We start from the raw sequence: 14,646 nt of genomic DNA, 5'->3' as shown, positions 1-14,646 counted from the left end.
ACAGATTGCGAAAGGCATTCATTTGTAACGTAACGCAATTACAGGCTAGGTTATTAGATTGTTATCTGTATCATTTTATTTACAAATACAAACCAATCTGAAGCAATACATACACACAGAAACCAGGTGAGGATGTTTGGTGAATTGCAATGCGTTCAACGCCGCCAAATTGTCATTCAGAGAAACCATAAATTCGGGTATCTGACCAATTTAACCCGTCCTCCCTTACGGAACGAAAAAATATGTTTAATATATTGAGAAATATCATGTACAGTAATATATTAATATATGTTAATATATTGAAGATTACAAAATGGATTATAGAATATATTATATTTTTTTTTTATTTCTTAGCTGACGCCCTTATCCAGGGCGACTTACAATTGTTACAAGATATCACATTATTTTTACATACAATTACCCATTTATACAGTTGGGTTTTTACTGGAGCAATCTAGGTAGAGTACCTTGCTCAAGGGTACAGCAGCAGTGTCCTCCACCTGGGATTGAACCCACAACCCTCCGGTCAAGAGTCCAGAGCCCTAACCACTACTCCACACTGCTGCCCTGTAATTAAAATATATGCCAATATATTTTAATTACATTGTACAATACAGAAATCATATTCTAATATTTCTTTTGACATGCTTTTTAAAGTAGTTAGTAGTTTTACAAATGCAAAAATAACAATACATGAACATTCAAGAATATTAAAAACCTTTAAATATATTTTCCTTCCTTAAGGACTATAATCTTAATAATCGTATCTGTTTGGCAGTGAGGGATATTCAACCCATGCAAAGAGACGGTCGCTTGGACAGCTATAGAATATTCTGACTATACAAAAAAAAAAAAAAAAAAAAAAACACATTTATTTAGAATTCTGTTCCCAGGGTTTCAGTCTTCCCAGAGATTTTTGTGATGTTGGAGATCCACGATCTGCGTAAGCAAACTAGTTACTGATTCACAATGCAGACGTCAGCAGAGCCTCTTCCCAGCTCCTGTTTTATTAATGCTGTTTTTAACCTGCAAGGACGGAAGCCTCCTTCATCCATCACAGAACCCTAACTTTACAAGTTCACTACAGGACAGTAAAAACATGACCTAGGTCAGATTTAGAGGATTTAGTTATTGAAAGCCCATCAGAAACATGATGACCTGCCTGATGTCATTGAAATTTTGTTTTAAAAAGCAACACTGGCCCCTATTTTATCATGAAGCATACACATCAGTTTCTTGCACAATAATGGCGCACACTGCACAAGGGAGTCAAGAGTTTTAATCAATAGGGGCGGCAGGTTCTTTCTGCATTCAAGCTGTTATGTGCTGGATCATTAGAGCCCTTCACAGAGCCTGCCTCGATATGACATTTGGAAATTGCAATCTGGAGCAGATCTAATTTCCCCAGGTGATCTGCAAGCAAGCAAGACATAAAACACCTGCAAATGCCAAGGAGAGATTACCTTCCTGGGAAGTGTGTAGGATCTGTGCTTCAATCTCCTGTCGCCTCCATGAATCACTGTGGACTCGTTCGTGCAAACTTTAAGGAAAGACGCCATACTGTGCTCGCTGCTCCAATGGAAGAATAAAAACACAACTTTGTAAAATAAAAGTCCAATATTTTATTAGCTGAATGGTGTACACAGTACTTGTCCTATACAGCTTACTTTCTCAGACAGTTCATGCTTGAACATACAAATTAAAAAACAGAAGGAAACTAAACAAATTATAAATGTTTGGTTGTATATACAAAGAGCTTCTGGTTTTTTTTTCACACACAAAAAAAACAGCTGACAGTACCTACAGTACCTTCTATTTCAAAACAAAAAACAACAACATCTGACTACATGCAAGAGCCCTTGAAGTATTTCAAATTCAGAATCCAGACCACTAAGTTAAACACTGTTCACATCATCATTATTACTTTAACATATGTATATAAATGTATGTATTGCATACACAGGGGCTTGTGGGGGTCGACCATTAAAACATATTCAAAAACGCTTATTACTGGGAAAACAAAACTGGTATACAAGTGCAGTGTATGCCAACGACTGGGTGACACTTTTGATCTGTCTTCAGTGGCATTGGTGCTGTACAGACGCAACAAGGATCACGGTAGTGAGCCACTCTGGAATGATTTCTTAAAATCTCCCTTTATACAGCTTCATGAAACCAACAGTCATTTAGCCAGGGTCCTATCTGAACCACCAGCTACATTTTCACCACCATGCTTCACCCTTCTGCACAGCACCGATGCAGCGTTACTCTTATATGGATCTGTGTCAGTTTACATCACAAGCTTTTTAATACAGCCCCCCCCCCTCCTATAGTAATCTATTATGACTAAAACTGCATCCCCCCCACCCCCCTCCGAGATCAAAGCCAGACAAAAGCAAAAGGCGTAACTATAAAACCATCAAGGAGTCCACATCACTGAAACTGCACAGATATATACTTCTCAGTCTTACATGTGAATCTGTCTGGCCAGACCCACATTCAATAGCAAAGCCACAGTTTTCATTGCATTTACTTTCCAGGTGTTGAATGTTAGCTTCTACACTGCTGTTTGGGGCAGGGCAGCGTGAAGACTGAAAGTGTATACCGGCCATAGAAAACTACCCTTACTGTACATCATATCTAACACTAACATAAAAAGGATGCAGAATTGCATTTTATTTGTCACCCCCCCTGCCACCCCCCCACCCTTATAAAACGGCAGCCACTAAGTGTGATCAAAGTCTTGCTCTCTAATTTTTGAGCTACACCACGAGTTTGTTAACTGCTTCGGGAAGCACAGATACACCTTCCCCAACCCAACCTGTCGTCTCAGCTGAGGAGGATTACAAAATAGCACCGGTCAAGATTAATTTATTGCCCGACGAGGCCACGGTGAAGAATACTCTAAACGTTTTCATGCATGTTGGGAGGGTAGGGACGGAGAATGGCTTAGGGTGGGCGATTAATTGCCATCGACGCTATGGAAAAAGACTGCAGCGTTCCCAGAGCAGTTAACACGAGGTCTGGATATCGACAGTGCTGTACAACGTTTTGTTTGTTTGGAAGGGCTGTGTGGAACCCGGCTGGCACAGCCTTTTGTTAAGAGATGCACATTTGGGGGCAGGGCTTAGGACACCCGGATCATCTGAGCCACCGCCTCATCACCTGGCTGAGACTGCTCCTGCACAGGAAAGAAGAGAAGAGGACAAGCCACAATTCAATACGCCCATCAACAATGAAAAGATCCACTCTTGATACGAGCCCCAAGGCAATGTTTTGCGAGACAACACAAAGCATTTTGGTACAAAGGAATAACAAAAACTCGAAGCAAATGGAATGAACATTGATATTAAAGCTAGGAGTGTTGGATATAGACAAGGCAACAGAAAGAACCAATCAGCCACCCCCATCCCATCCCATCCAACTACCCCCTCCTGTGGCTTCATCTTAGAGCTAGTCCACCAAATGTTCTTTCAAAGCGAAAAAATCAAATACTGTACCTTTAAAAATCTCTCCTATCCTACCCAGAATTCTAATGCATCTGTTAAATGAACACAGCGTTAGGACAGAAGATTGGTTTGCGTGCACAAAGTCAAAAAAACAAATGCAAGACAAGAAAAAAAAACATGAAGGCAAACAAGCTGCAGATGTGAACACAACAGAACTGCAAATAAAAAAAAAAACATGCAGGGAGCACGCAGCAGAACCTTTGCATGAGGAATCAATTCAGTGCTATGTGAAGTAGCGCCCCCCTCCCCAACTCTATAGCATCGGACCACAAGCATGCCGAATTACAGAGGATTGTCCGAACTGCATATAAAAAAAAACATCGTTGTGCTACCTCGTAAAAGACATACATAAAACGACACTGGATACTGTAACCTTAAAACAGATCCCACGGTCTTTAAAGGAATTGATCAGGTTTAACAGATCAGTGGTCTGGAACCATTCTTCCTTAAGGGTTTGTTTCCTTTGGGAACAGTGAGTGTTTCACCAAGCTGTTGCCCTCCCCCAGATCCTATAACACAACCCCCCCCCCCCCCCCCCCCGAGGAAATCTGTATTATTTACTCTTCCTTTTCAAGGGTTAACATACTAAAAGGAAGGTTTCAGTGTTCCGCTGCTCTGTGGATCCGGATTGTGACCCTGCATTGAGCTGCACTGGCTCTTCCCTAAAGCGCATCTCTGCTCTCACATGCATCGCTGCTGCTGCCGCCGCCGCTGCAGCCGCCATCTCCTCCTTCTCCTTGGGGGAGAAGAAGCGCCCCCCGTCCCCTCGCTTCCTCTGCATGGCGTGGCGATGACGGGACTCGTGCAGGTATTTCTGAAAGAAACACAGCGACATCAAACTAGTGAAATCCAATATAAGAGAGTGCTCTGTCCCCCCAGATATCAAGTACAATGCAAGTTAAAATATATTCTAGTATAACTTAAAACAGGGAAAAAATAAATCTATATGTGTGCAAAAAGCTTCATATCAGTTTAAAAAAAAAAAAAAAGATATCCTCTATTGATCAAAAAACAAACAAGCACCCTTTGCTCACCCACAGATACTTAAAAGTCTTCTCTTCTAATGCGAGGGATTTTTAACTTGGCAAACAGTGCCACCCACTGGCCTGACACTAACTACAGTTTGCGATTGAAAGCTGCTGTAATTGTGGGAATGCAATGCTGTTTCCCAATCTCCCCTAGAAAACTCTTCTAGAAAACTAAATAGACCGCTCCCCCCCGCCCTACTCCGACTGAGGGCGGCTCTGAATTCAATAGTCCAAACCAAGTCATGTAGACAGGCGTTTCAGCTAGTGCCTCCTCCTGGACTCAGAAAGCAAGTCAAGCATACTCTCGCCTCGGCTGGGGCCATCCCCAGTACACACTGAAGGCGACGGCCCTCGCCCAAGCGTTTGTCTGCGTCACTCTGTTTCCTGTTGTTCTGGGGGGCAGGGGGGTGAGGGGGGTGCTCACCCTCCTCTCCTTGGGGATCTTGCCCTCTGCCTCCAGCTTGGCGCGGGCCTGTCTCCTCTTCAAGATGCGGTGGTACTGCTTGGCGTTGACATAGAGAGGCTCCTCCTCCAGCAGCTCCGCCCCTGGCAGCGGGATTCTCTGCATGGTGGGCACAGTGCCCCCTCCAGGCATCATCTAACACAGAGACAGAGAGGGAAGGCGTGGTTACGAAATCTGGATCATGAGATGAAGAGGCTTCAGTAAACACAGGGCTTGCTGGGTTCGCTCGTTCGTTCGTTGTAACTCCCAGAATCTTGCCAGCGGTCGAACAGCACAATTGGTCACGTCAAGCTTCAATACCCTTAAGGCATTGTAAAGATGCCCCCTTGTTCTAAACACTGAGCTCAACCCCTACAGCTCTTTAGCACAGTGCTCAACTCGGAAACGCGACACGGTCAGGTGTTGTTCAGGAATATTTGGATCAAACCGTCCACCTCCTGCAACACAGAGGGCGCGACGTGGGCCGGACTTGTAGTGAAACGTCCGACAGACGAATCATAAATGGGATAACTTTACGTCATGGATTTTTCTTTTTTGGTAGCGAACACACAACCCCTATCCGGAGCACTGAGAAACAAGCTGCTGCTGGGATTCAGAGCCCATCCTACACACACAATACAGGGAGAGAGCAAGCAGTCCAGCAATTAACACAAAATACCATATATATATAAAAAAAATAATAATCACGAACACACACAGATAAAAGCAGGAGGTGATCACCAGCAAATGAAATGTCTATGAAATCAAGCTGAGGGATTCTAGGTGTGGTGTGATGGGGTGGAGGGGAAACTAAAGTAAAACTGGCTTCAGTAACCCCAGTGCCCTGCCTCCCCCCGTGGGCAGTGAAAGCTCACCATGACCATTCCGCCGGCGTTGACCACGTTGCCGGACACGGGCAGCGTGACGGTGACTGTGCCTTGCCCGCTGTTTGAGGTGTTGGTGTTGCCGCCGGTCTGGACAATCTGGGCACCAGCAAGGCTGGCAGCTGGGATGGTGATCATGCCTGAAACAGGAAGAGCAGCATCAGCACCAGCGCACGCTCGCATCACGCACACATCATGCATTCACACACACGCACACACACACACACACGCTCACATCACGCACACACAACCACGCACACACACATCATGCATTCACACATATAATAATAATAATAATTTAAAAAAATAAAATCCTATCATTTATTTGCAAGCTACTTAAGTCCACATAGGAACGGCCAGTTCTGTGCCCAGGTACAAAGTGATGAACAGATGCTGCACCTCCTCCAAAGCCTCCTTGCTGCAGTATTGTGCCGTCAGCATTGACGGGCTGGTAGACGATGGTCTGCCCCTCAGCAGTCTGCGCCACCTGCTGGCCCTGCACTGTTATCTGCTGGCCCTGGAAGGGAGACCAGGAGAGAAACACCACGTTAACACCAGCGCTAATCAACCCGAACCTTTCATGAACACTGGAGTAGCTCCACAAACTCAACGAGCCACTTTAAAACAGCTGTGACCCTCACCTGGGGCTGCCCAGCCGTGACTGCGGTCTGCGGCTGCTGGATAATGATTTGCTGGGTCTGACCCGGCTGCCCCTGGACTTGGAGCGTCTGTCCACCCTGGATTTGGATCTGCCCAGGCTGCACCAGCTGAATCTGCAGAGGTGAGAAGAAGAAAAAAAAAATCATGCCGCTACTTTACAAGACCCCTAACCCACAAGCATGAGAGCACCACAGAGAAGAGCAATGTACCGTACCTGCTGAAGACCCTGCGCGCCGGACACAGGCACTTGCATGATGGTCTGCCCCTGACCTCCTTGGACCGCCTGCACCATGATTGGCTGGCCCGAGGATGTGATCAGCTGACCTCCACTGACTTGGACCATCAGGGGCTGACCCTGGACCTGCATCCATGAAGAATAAGCAGACAGCTCGAATTAGCACCGGGACTATTGAACCGCAGTTCCCTTAAACGCATACCGGTGATGTGAAGCGCGAGTCTTGTGAAAATGCACATACAGTATATTTTCCTGATAACTGCTGTTTAATTGCATGGATAGGTAAAACATGCTGCATGCAAACAGGACTGACTTGCATTTGATGAAGCCATGACTTACAACAAGCTGATCCCACCAACAGTGAGGAATGAGCACCAAAGCCTGTCCGAGATGAAGATGATCTTTGCAGTTTTAACTTCTAACAAAGCAGGCATTTGACTCCCAGATCAATGTATGGCTTTCCTGCACCACCGTAAGAATCTGACATATATTTGTGTGTAAATTACAACCCACAACTAGCACAACGTTTTTTTATTTAAATAAATACTGTAAAGAATACTGATGGGAGGCTGCTCCGATTCAGTAAGTGCAGGGCTTGGATTTCGATTGGGTAGCCTCGATCGAAAAACACCAGCATGTTATTACAAAAAGACATTACAACACATAACTGATGGTGAGCACCTAACAGACAGCCTCAATGGCACAACACAGTGGCTACATCAGACAAATGCTCAAGAAACACAATCAACTTCAAAAAAAAGAGGCTTCCCAGGAGTTCAATTATTTTTTTAAAGCGGTAGGATGAGTTTTGTCATGCAGCAGAGACATGTGCATAATGAGACAGGTCGGGGGTCACACCGCTACCTGGAGTGTCTGCACCTGCTGGCCTGAGGCCGACGCCCCCTGAGCCTCACTCTGGAGCTGCACGGCCGTCACCCCTCCCTGCTGTCAACGACAACGCATGACGTTACCACGGAGCGGAGCGCTGCCGGACGCGTCCCCACACAAGCACTCCGCGGGAGAGACAGTGAGCAGCACAGTGGCGATGCCACCCGGCTGCAGAGGCTGCAGCAATGCCCACGTTGCACTGTGGATTAGCTTCCTGTGCAGCGGGCATTAGGACCACACCAGAGCGCTAGACTCGTTTTGCAAACACAACGAAAATATAAGGGCCTTGCAAGAAAGTTAGTATCACTTATGCTAGCTAATAAATAAATAAATAAATAAATAAATAAATAAATAGCTTGGTTAATAGGACCGATCAGTCTGTAAATGCAGGAAATGAACTGCAGTTTCTGAATCAGAATTTGCAGTTTTACAAACTAGTCCGTTGAAAGTTGCCAATTTGCATTTATAATAAATCTACCAACAAATACGCAAAGAACATGCATGTGTAAAATTAAAAAAGGTATCTCAAAATACAGTACATCGCTGGACACCGTATCCGAGTTTCTGATTGTATTTCTGCAGTTTGCCCACGCTTTTCCCATCCAGTGCTTTCCCAGCGTACCTGCTGCTGAAGCTGTCCAGCTGAAGTCTGCACAATGATCTGCTCTCCAGTGCTGCTGGTGGTGGTTGTATATTGCTCCATGGTTGCCTCAGTGCACTGGCAATTGAAGAATTTCTAACTCTGGATTTTCTTCACTTTTCCAAAAATAAAATTCTACAAAAGTAAAAAGAACAAAAAGATTAAAATCAGAAAAAAAGGTCCACAGATTCAGTCACTTTACTAGAATCCAGCATCGCTGAAACCGAGGAGAATACAGCACGAGGCTTTGTCTGAAATCAGTATTGTAGTTACACTGCAGATGATTCAGTCAGGACTGGTTATAGATTTACCGGAGTCGTACTGAGCGTTTGCAGTTCCGGGGGAATGTTATAACAGACATGTTTTTGATTTTGAGTTCAAGTTCACAGCTTCAGACAGGAGTACAGACGTGTGATGATGTCATGAGGAAGCACATTCCACAAGAATTCAGCACTCGCTCTGGTGAATGAGACGCTGGAGTCCTGTGTGATGTCATACAGGTTCTAGAACTCAGCTTCTCCATGCAGGTCTGTGCTATACAGGGAAGCCTAGGCAAGCATCGTATATATAACAAGGCAGGATATAATATGCATGTTGAAACCCAGTTTGTATTGCTTGTGTGTGTGGAGGGGGAGGGGTATTACTGTTTAAATTACACAGTACTGTAAATCTGTTCTGCAGTACACGGAGTAGCCAGTAGGGGCGCTGTGGATAGACGCAACATGAAATTCCTTTGTGTCAATATTAATCAAGTCTGGTATTTTACAAGCTTCTCAGAAACCTAACGTTGACCTTATTTTAGGAAAAAATGTCACACCGTGTCAGATTAGTTACGCACAGAGACGTCAACACTTAACTACGATAACTGAAGATAAATAAAGCGCGGAAACAAAACACTGCGTCTCCAAACATTTCGCAACGTCGTCCCCGGATTAAACGAGCTGCCTACGTGTGCTGTTTGACACTAGAAGCAAAAAAAAACACTAAAAGTATTTTGTTTTGTACCCCCCCCCCTTTTATCTCTTCAAGTTCAAAAACAAAAAGGCGGTCCACTCTCAATGCAAATGCAAACGGGCGCCATTTTGTCCCTACAAAGAAAAAAGGGAGACAATACACCGCGCGAAAAAATAAAAATAAAAAAGCTTTCTTATTTCAGCTACGATTGAACATAGAACTGCACAGAAAAAAAACACTCACATTTAAGAGAAATAAACATGTTAAAATATTAAACCTGCGATGAAGTGTTGTTTTTTTTATAATACTGCGTGCACATTTGTTGGACGACCTGACAATGGCATTTCAATTGTCAACACCACAGCTTCTCAGTAAACGCTGATAATATATACATTAAATTCAAAGGTCGGTCTGCGTTTCTATTTTCAGTAGCACCGTGGATTCGTGGGGTACGTCTTATTGTGTGTGCACTGAACATGCGCCTCATTTTTCAAATTGCATTATGCTAGTTCAGTCAGCCCGTGAATTATAAGAGATGTCTAGAAAATGTATTTGCTGAAATGAACAGCCCCAGTTTGCATTAGTACTTCTGTTTTTTCGAGTTCACCATCCTGGTGCACACGCGTTTACACTCGTGCATCAATACGCGATTCCAAATAAAACCGTGTGCGGTTTCTATAATGCTAACAAAATACAAGCAAGCAGCATGTTTTTTAAAAAAAAAAAAAAACCGTTGCCATTGAGCAAATTGCAACTTAGATTCGATCTCTTACAAAAACAATAGGAGTATATCTGGTAATGTTATGCGTAACATATGCAAAACATTACACAGACCTGGAGTCTCAAAGTCATTTTCCTAGCAACAATTTGCCTCAATGTATTAGTAGTTAGGTTCACTTTTGCAATAAAAAGTGTGTTCTGCAACAACGAGTTACCTGTGCTTTTTTTTTTTTTTTTTTTTTTTACAAGCACATTAACTGATGTGTGAAACTAATGTGCACGATATTGGAATCACTGTTAGACACAGACAGGCATTTTCTAGAAAGAGAAAAAACACACCATCGTCATGAACTAAAGTAATCCGAGCAATTCAAACTGATTACAGCGTGTTTCTGGTAATCTTTTTAAATCGCATTCCGCAAGGACCGACACCCTAAAATTCCTCAGCACAGTAATAAACACGCATCTGCAGATATTTAACCATCTCCTGGTACCCGATGCTGCATTTTAGATTAGGAAAGAGATGCTAACGACACATCTTCGCCGTTTGTTTCAGAGTCGATGCATTTTCAGTAGGTTTTTAACACGGAATCAAATGCTTTTTCCCTCACTCAAGCAGTAATTCAGAGCCAGCGTGTTCTGGTACAACATGCCTCACGACTGCACTTCTTTGTTACAATCTCAGTGTCTTAATTCCTACCAAATGCTACACCACAATGGAGGCAGCCGACCTCCAGCACACCCCCACACTACTTCACAATTTAGAAGCACACTTGTCTTGTGTCCCCCTCCCGTCTGCGATTTCAACCGAATCAGTACAACGAGGATTGCTTTTGTTTTGTTTTTTCGCTCCTTTCTGTTCGGGACTGAACCCTGGCCCTTCTCCCTCCCGTCACCCGGCCGGGTTTGTTTTTGTGCCCCGAGTTTGGGCGCCTGTCTTTGGGGTCCCCTCTCTCGCTCATTTACAATCGTCGTCTGTCTGGCGCTGTGTGGTTTTAATTCTTGTATTTCGTGGTGTTAGTAATTTGGTTGGTCAGTGACACACCAATCCCCGGCTGCCGGCTCCCTTCCCCTGCAAGCCGCGCTTCTCTCTCACCGTGTCTCTGCCGCCCCGGTTCCCCTCTGATTGGCTCCAGTACCGATCTCCCAAACCCAATCACCGCGCTCACGCCGTGCCGACAAAATGGCGCAGGGCGAGTGCTGGCAACAAATAGGACGAGGCTGCCTCCCCGCCCCCCCTGCGCATGCGCGCCTCCGCCCCGCCCAACTCACCGGGGCCAGGAAAAGCAGCCGACTCCGCACAGGGCGAAACTCGGATCGGTGTGTCAACCCAAGACGCTATCAATCGACCCCCACACAGTCACCTGGACATGCGTGTTGCGAAGCGCCGTAGAGTGGCACGCTGACTTGCACGAATCTGCGCCGACCGTCTTGGGATGATTATTCAGTAGTGTTGGCTTGTCGTGTTCATTTCTAGCAGCACCGGTAAGTGACGTTTATAATGTGTTTGCAGCCTTATGGATACTGTCCAGTCTGTATGCGAAACTAAACCGATACTGGCATTCAGTGCTTTGTTTTCATATGGCTGGAAAAATGCATTTGTTTATATGTAAAACAAGATGGTTCTAACAGTGTTGTGCACTTTCCAAACTGCAATTTAATACTGATGCATTGGGACAACATTGTGAGAGACTAGCGCCCCCTTGTTAAGAATTATATAGAGTACATTATTGCAGCGACTGAGATTAGACTCCCGTTGCATAGCATTGTAATCCATTCCTGGTTTTTACTGTGAGTTTATAATAAGACATACCTGAGCTTGTTGCCTGTAGACTGTGGCTAAACAAGCTGTAATTGAAACCTGGAAAGGGTGACAATGCTAGGCAGTAGGAGTCTTATTTCCATCCCTGTATTGCGTGTCAGAATAACTCAGTTCAGTCTCCTTGCTGCTTGATATTATTCACGTGACTGTGGTTGAAATGTTTTGTTTCCTCTCATCAGGAGGTAGCGAGCGAGCTCTTCCCAGCCTGCTGGAGTCCTCTGTTAGTAACAGCATCATGTTTCATCGGGTTTGCCCTTTGCTGTTATCATTCCGAATCCCATCAGAACCAGGCCCATTGAAGCAGCTGGCCCAGGTTCTGCCCCGTTCAATTGTGTTTCGCTGCCTCTCCGCCCGGAACGAGTGGAATTCCAGAGCTGGTCCGGCCCGGGAGAGACCAGGAGCGGACCGGAGGAATGGATCACTCCAGCCAGAACTGGAGGAAGCAGAAGAGGGACTGGAGGAAGTGATCAGGTGATGCAGGTCCTGGTACAGAGGGATGAGGGGACTGAGATGCAGGGCACGGCTCAGCGGCTCTGAAACGGGAGACTGGTTTTATTATAGCAGATTGGTTAAGATGTGGTAGACCAACAGCATTGTGGGTAAAGAAATGTTTTTAATAGTCCCAAAGAAAACAATGCAACAGCGGTTGGTTTCACAGACCCCAGTTAGCACTAATCTTGGTGCCAGTCTGGGTCTGTGAAACTCAGGAGTGTATCGAACAGGCAGGTGCATTTGTACTTTCAATGAAAAGTGGTCCGATTGCCTGCTGGAGAACATTTCTGTGGGATCTATGTTCCTCCAGTGATGTCCTTCATACACCCTGGCAGTCTCAGCATGGCAGATACACAAGCCCTTCATTCTGAACCAAGGGAAAGCTGTCAAAGCTGAGCTCCTTTCTGTTCCTCCCCCAGCGCTCACAAGAGAAGGCAAAGAGCGATGCGGCTCCAGAGAATCAGGAAAGAATTCCAGCCCCCGGGTCCACCAGAAAGGAGGCTGACCTGGGAAGCCATGGAGCAGATCAGGTAGGGCTGAAGAGTCAGGTAACCAGGAAAGGTGGGTGAGATGCGAGGAACATTCTGAACCAGGGAGCTGCTGTAAAAACAAGCTTCAGGCAAACCCAGGCTGTACGCAGCTGCGCTCCCCAGGACAGCGAGTTCTGACAAGCTCCAAATCTCTGTGGAGTAAGAAAAGCGGGACTTTGCCTTTAGGAATCCTACCCGCTGTGCTTTGTTCAGAAAAAGGGTATAAATAAAAAAAAAGGGTTGGTGATGCAGCAAAAAAACACATTTAACCTAAAAGTAATGTAAAAAGGATTATTTTAAATACCTTTTATGTGCTTCTGTTCAAGAAAACAATACAGCATGATACAGGAGCGTTCGAGTCTCAAGTATTTATTTCAACTGTGTTTATTTAATAGGACCAATCGAAGCACGTGTATGAATGATGCCTTTGTGCTAATATGGGAAGTGACCTGTGACCTCAGCTTCACTCTGTCCCCTGTCCCCAGGTACCTGAGACAGGAGTCCCCCGAGGAGTGGACAGTACCTCGGCTGGCTGAAGGGTTTGACGTGAGTCCTGACATCATCAGAAGGGTCCTTCAGAGTAATTTCACACCCCCCTTAGAGAGAAAGAGGAAGCAGGATGCCAGGGTCCTGTCCAAAATAGGGCTGAAGCCTGTGCCAAGCGGAGTGCAGGGAGACTCAAAGCTACCGGAGCTGTCCAGCGGGCAAAATGCCATGCTGCCGGCGCCAAGAGGCATGAAAAACACAAGCAGCCAGGCGAGCGGTGTTAGCCTCACCGTTCGACAGGATTCTGCAGTGAGAGGAGGGGGCCTGTTGCCCTTGGCTGCTAACTTCACCATGCCCAGCAGTGCTGCCCTTCAGAAGGCTGAAGATTCCGGGGACTCCCCAGCCCTGCATTCCAGGGAAATCCCCAAGCCCGAGCATTCCGAGGAGAGGCAGGGCTGTTCCACTGAGGGGGAGGAGGAGGAGGAGGGGTGGAGTGGAGAGGTCCTGACTGACCAGGAGCTGGAAAGACTGGCTGAAAGCACACCACAAAGCGCCGTGGAAGTGGTTCGGAAGGGGAATGAGTTTTATGACAGCGAAGGGAACTTTCTGTATAGGATCTGAATTATCACCAGTTCACCAAAAAAAAAAAAAAAAAAAAAAAAAAAAAAAAAAATATGAAATTGTAACAGGACAGATTTATATTGGAGGCACGTTAAATTTGACCTGTAACTTGAGAAGGTCTGTGATGAACGTTGTAACAGACGTGCCTCAGCTGAAGTTCTTGATGCTTGGACACTGCTAGTCAGTTGTGTCCACTGTCCCTATTCTTGCTGGACATTACCTTGCTGTTTGACATTCACTGGATGTCATTCAATGCAAGCGGCACCTGCAATATATTATTTATACAGACTGGAAGGCGTAGTGGCAACCCCTTAAGGCCAATTAAATACTCAGGCATGGGAAGAAGACTCCTATTGCATAGCAGTTTCACCCAGCTCCACGATTTTAATACAAGCTTGATTAGCCACAGTGCAACAAGCTCCGGTCTTCAGCTGAACCCAGGCGTGGATCAAACTGCTATGCAATGGGAGTCTTTGATTGTCATCCCTGCATACTCCACCCTGCCGCAGCTCTGAAGGAAGAGTTCTTTTTACCTGTATCTCCAGACAGCTGCTTCCCAAGGGATCGGATCCAGTATCGTGTGGAGATCGAAGCCCCGTCAGATTATCTGCAGCCCACGCTGCTCTCAGGCGTATCGCTCTTTTCAAAGTTATGTTCTGGCTGTCTAATAAACTGAAAGCCAATTTTCCGTGTTACTGTTTGATGTGTATTGGATTCCGCACCCTTATCTTTATT

At 45.5% G+C, this 14,646-nt stretch overlaps 2 protein-coding genes across 9 annotated transcripts; one reads left to right on the top strand and one right to left on the bottom strand.

The window, feature by feature from the left end:
• Window positions 1–1,607: 1,607 nt before the first annotated feature.
• LOC117427553 (nuclear transcription factor Y subunit alpha) lies at window positions 1,608–11,186 on the bottom strand. 8 transcript variants are annotated; one of them, XM_059003579.1, is made up of 11 exons: window positions 11,057–11,186; window positions 8,269–8,421; window positions 7,620–7,703; window positions 6,738–6,884; window positions 6,505–6,636; window positions 6,263–6,380; window positions 5,855–6,003; window positions 4,962–5,135; window positions 4,096–4,323; window positions 3,501–3,541; window positions 1,608–3,181 (listed from the first exon to the last, which is right to left on the bottom strand). In XM_059003579.1, the coding sequence occupies exons 2-10, from the start codon at window positions 8,347–8,349 to the stop codon at window positions 3,533–3,535; spliced, it is 1,122 nt and encodes a 373-aa protein (XP_058859562.1). In that variant the 5' UTR covers window positions 8,350–8,421; window positions 11,057–11,186; the 3' UTR covers window positions 1,608–3,181; window positions 3,501–3,532. The 8 variants fall into 8 exon arrangements, with proteins under 8 accessions (XP_058859562.1, XP_034764140.1, XP_058859566.1 ...); XM_034908249.2 differs by having other exon boundaries at window positions 4,195–4,323; XM_059003583.1 differs by having other exon boundaries at window positions 7,623–7,703.
• A 40-nt stretch (window positions 11,187–11,226) lies between these two features.
• On the top strand, window positions 11,227–14,603 carry LOC117964482 (neugrin-like). The gene is made up of 4 exons (XM_034908069.2): window positions 11,227–11,445; window positions 11,962–12,253; window positions 12,694–12,804; window positions 13,290–14,603. Exons 2-4 carry the CDS (start codon window positions 12,018–12,020, stop codon window positions 13,909–13,911), a joined length of 969 nt encoding a protein of 322 aa, XP_034763960.2. The 5' UTR covers window positions 11,227–11,445; window positions 11,962–12,017; the 3' UTR covers window positions 13,912–14,603.
• The last annotated feature ends 43 nt before the right edge of the window (window positions 14,604–14,646 follow it).

The sequence above is a fragment of the Acipenser ruthenus genome, chromosome 29, assembly GCF_902713425.1.
Source record: "Acipenser ruthenus chromosome 29, fAciRut3.2 maternal haplotype, whole genome shotgun sequence".
Lineage (NCBI taxonomy): Eukaryota > Metazoa > Chordata > Actinopteri > Acipenseriformes > Acipenseridae > Acipenser > Acipenser ruthenus.
This window is presented reverse-complemented; position numbering and strand designations above follow the sequence as displayed.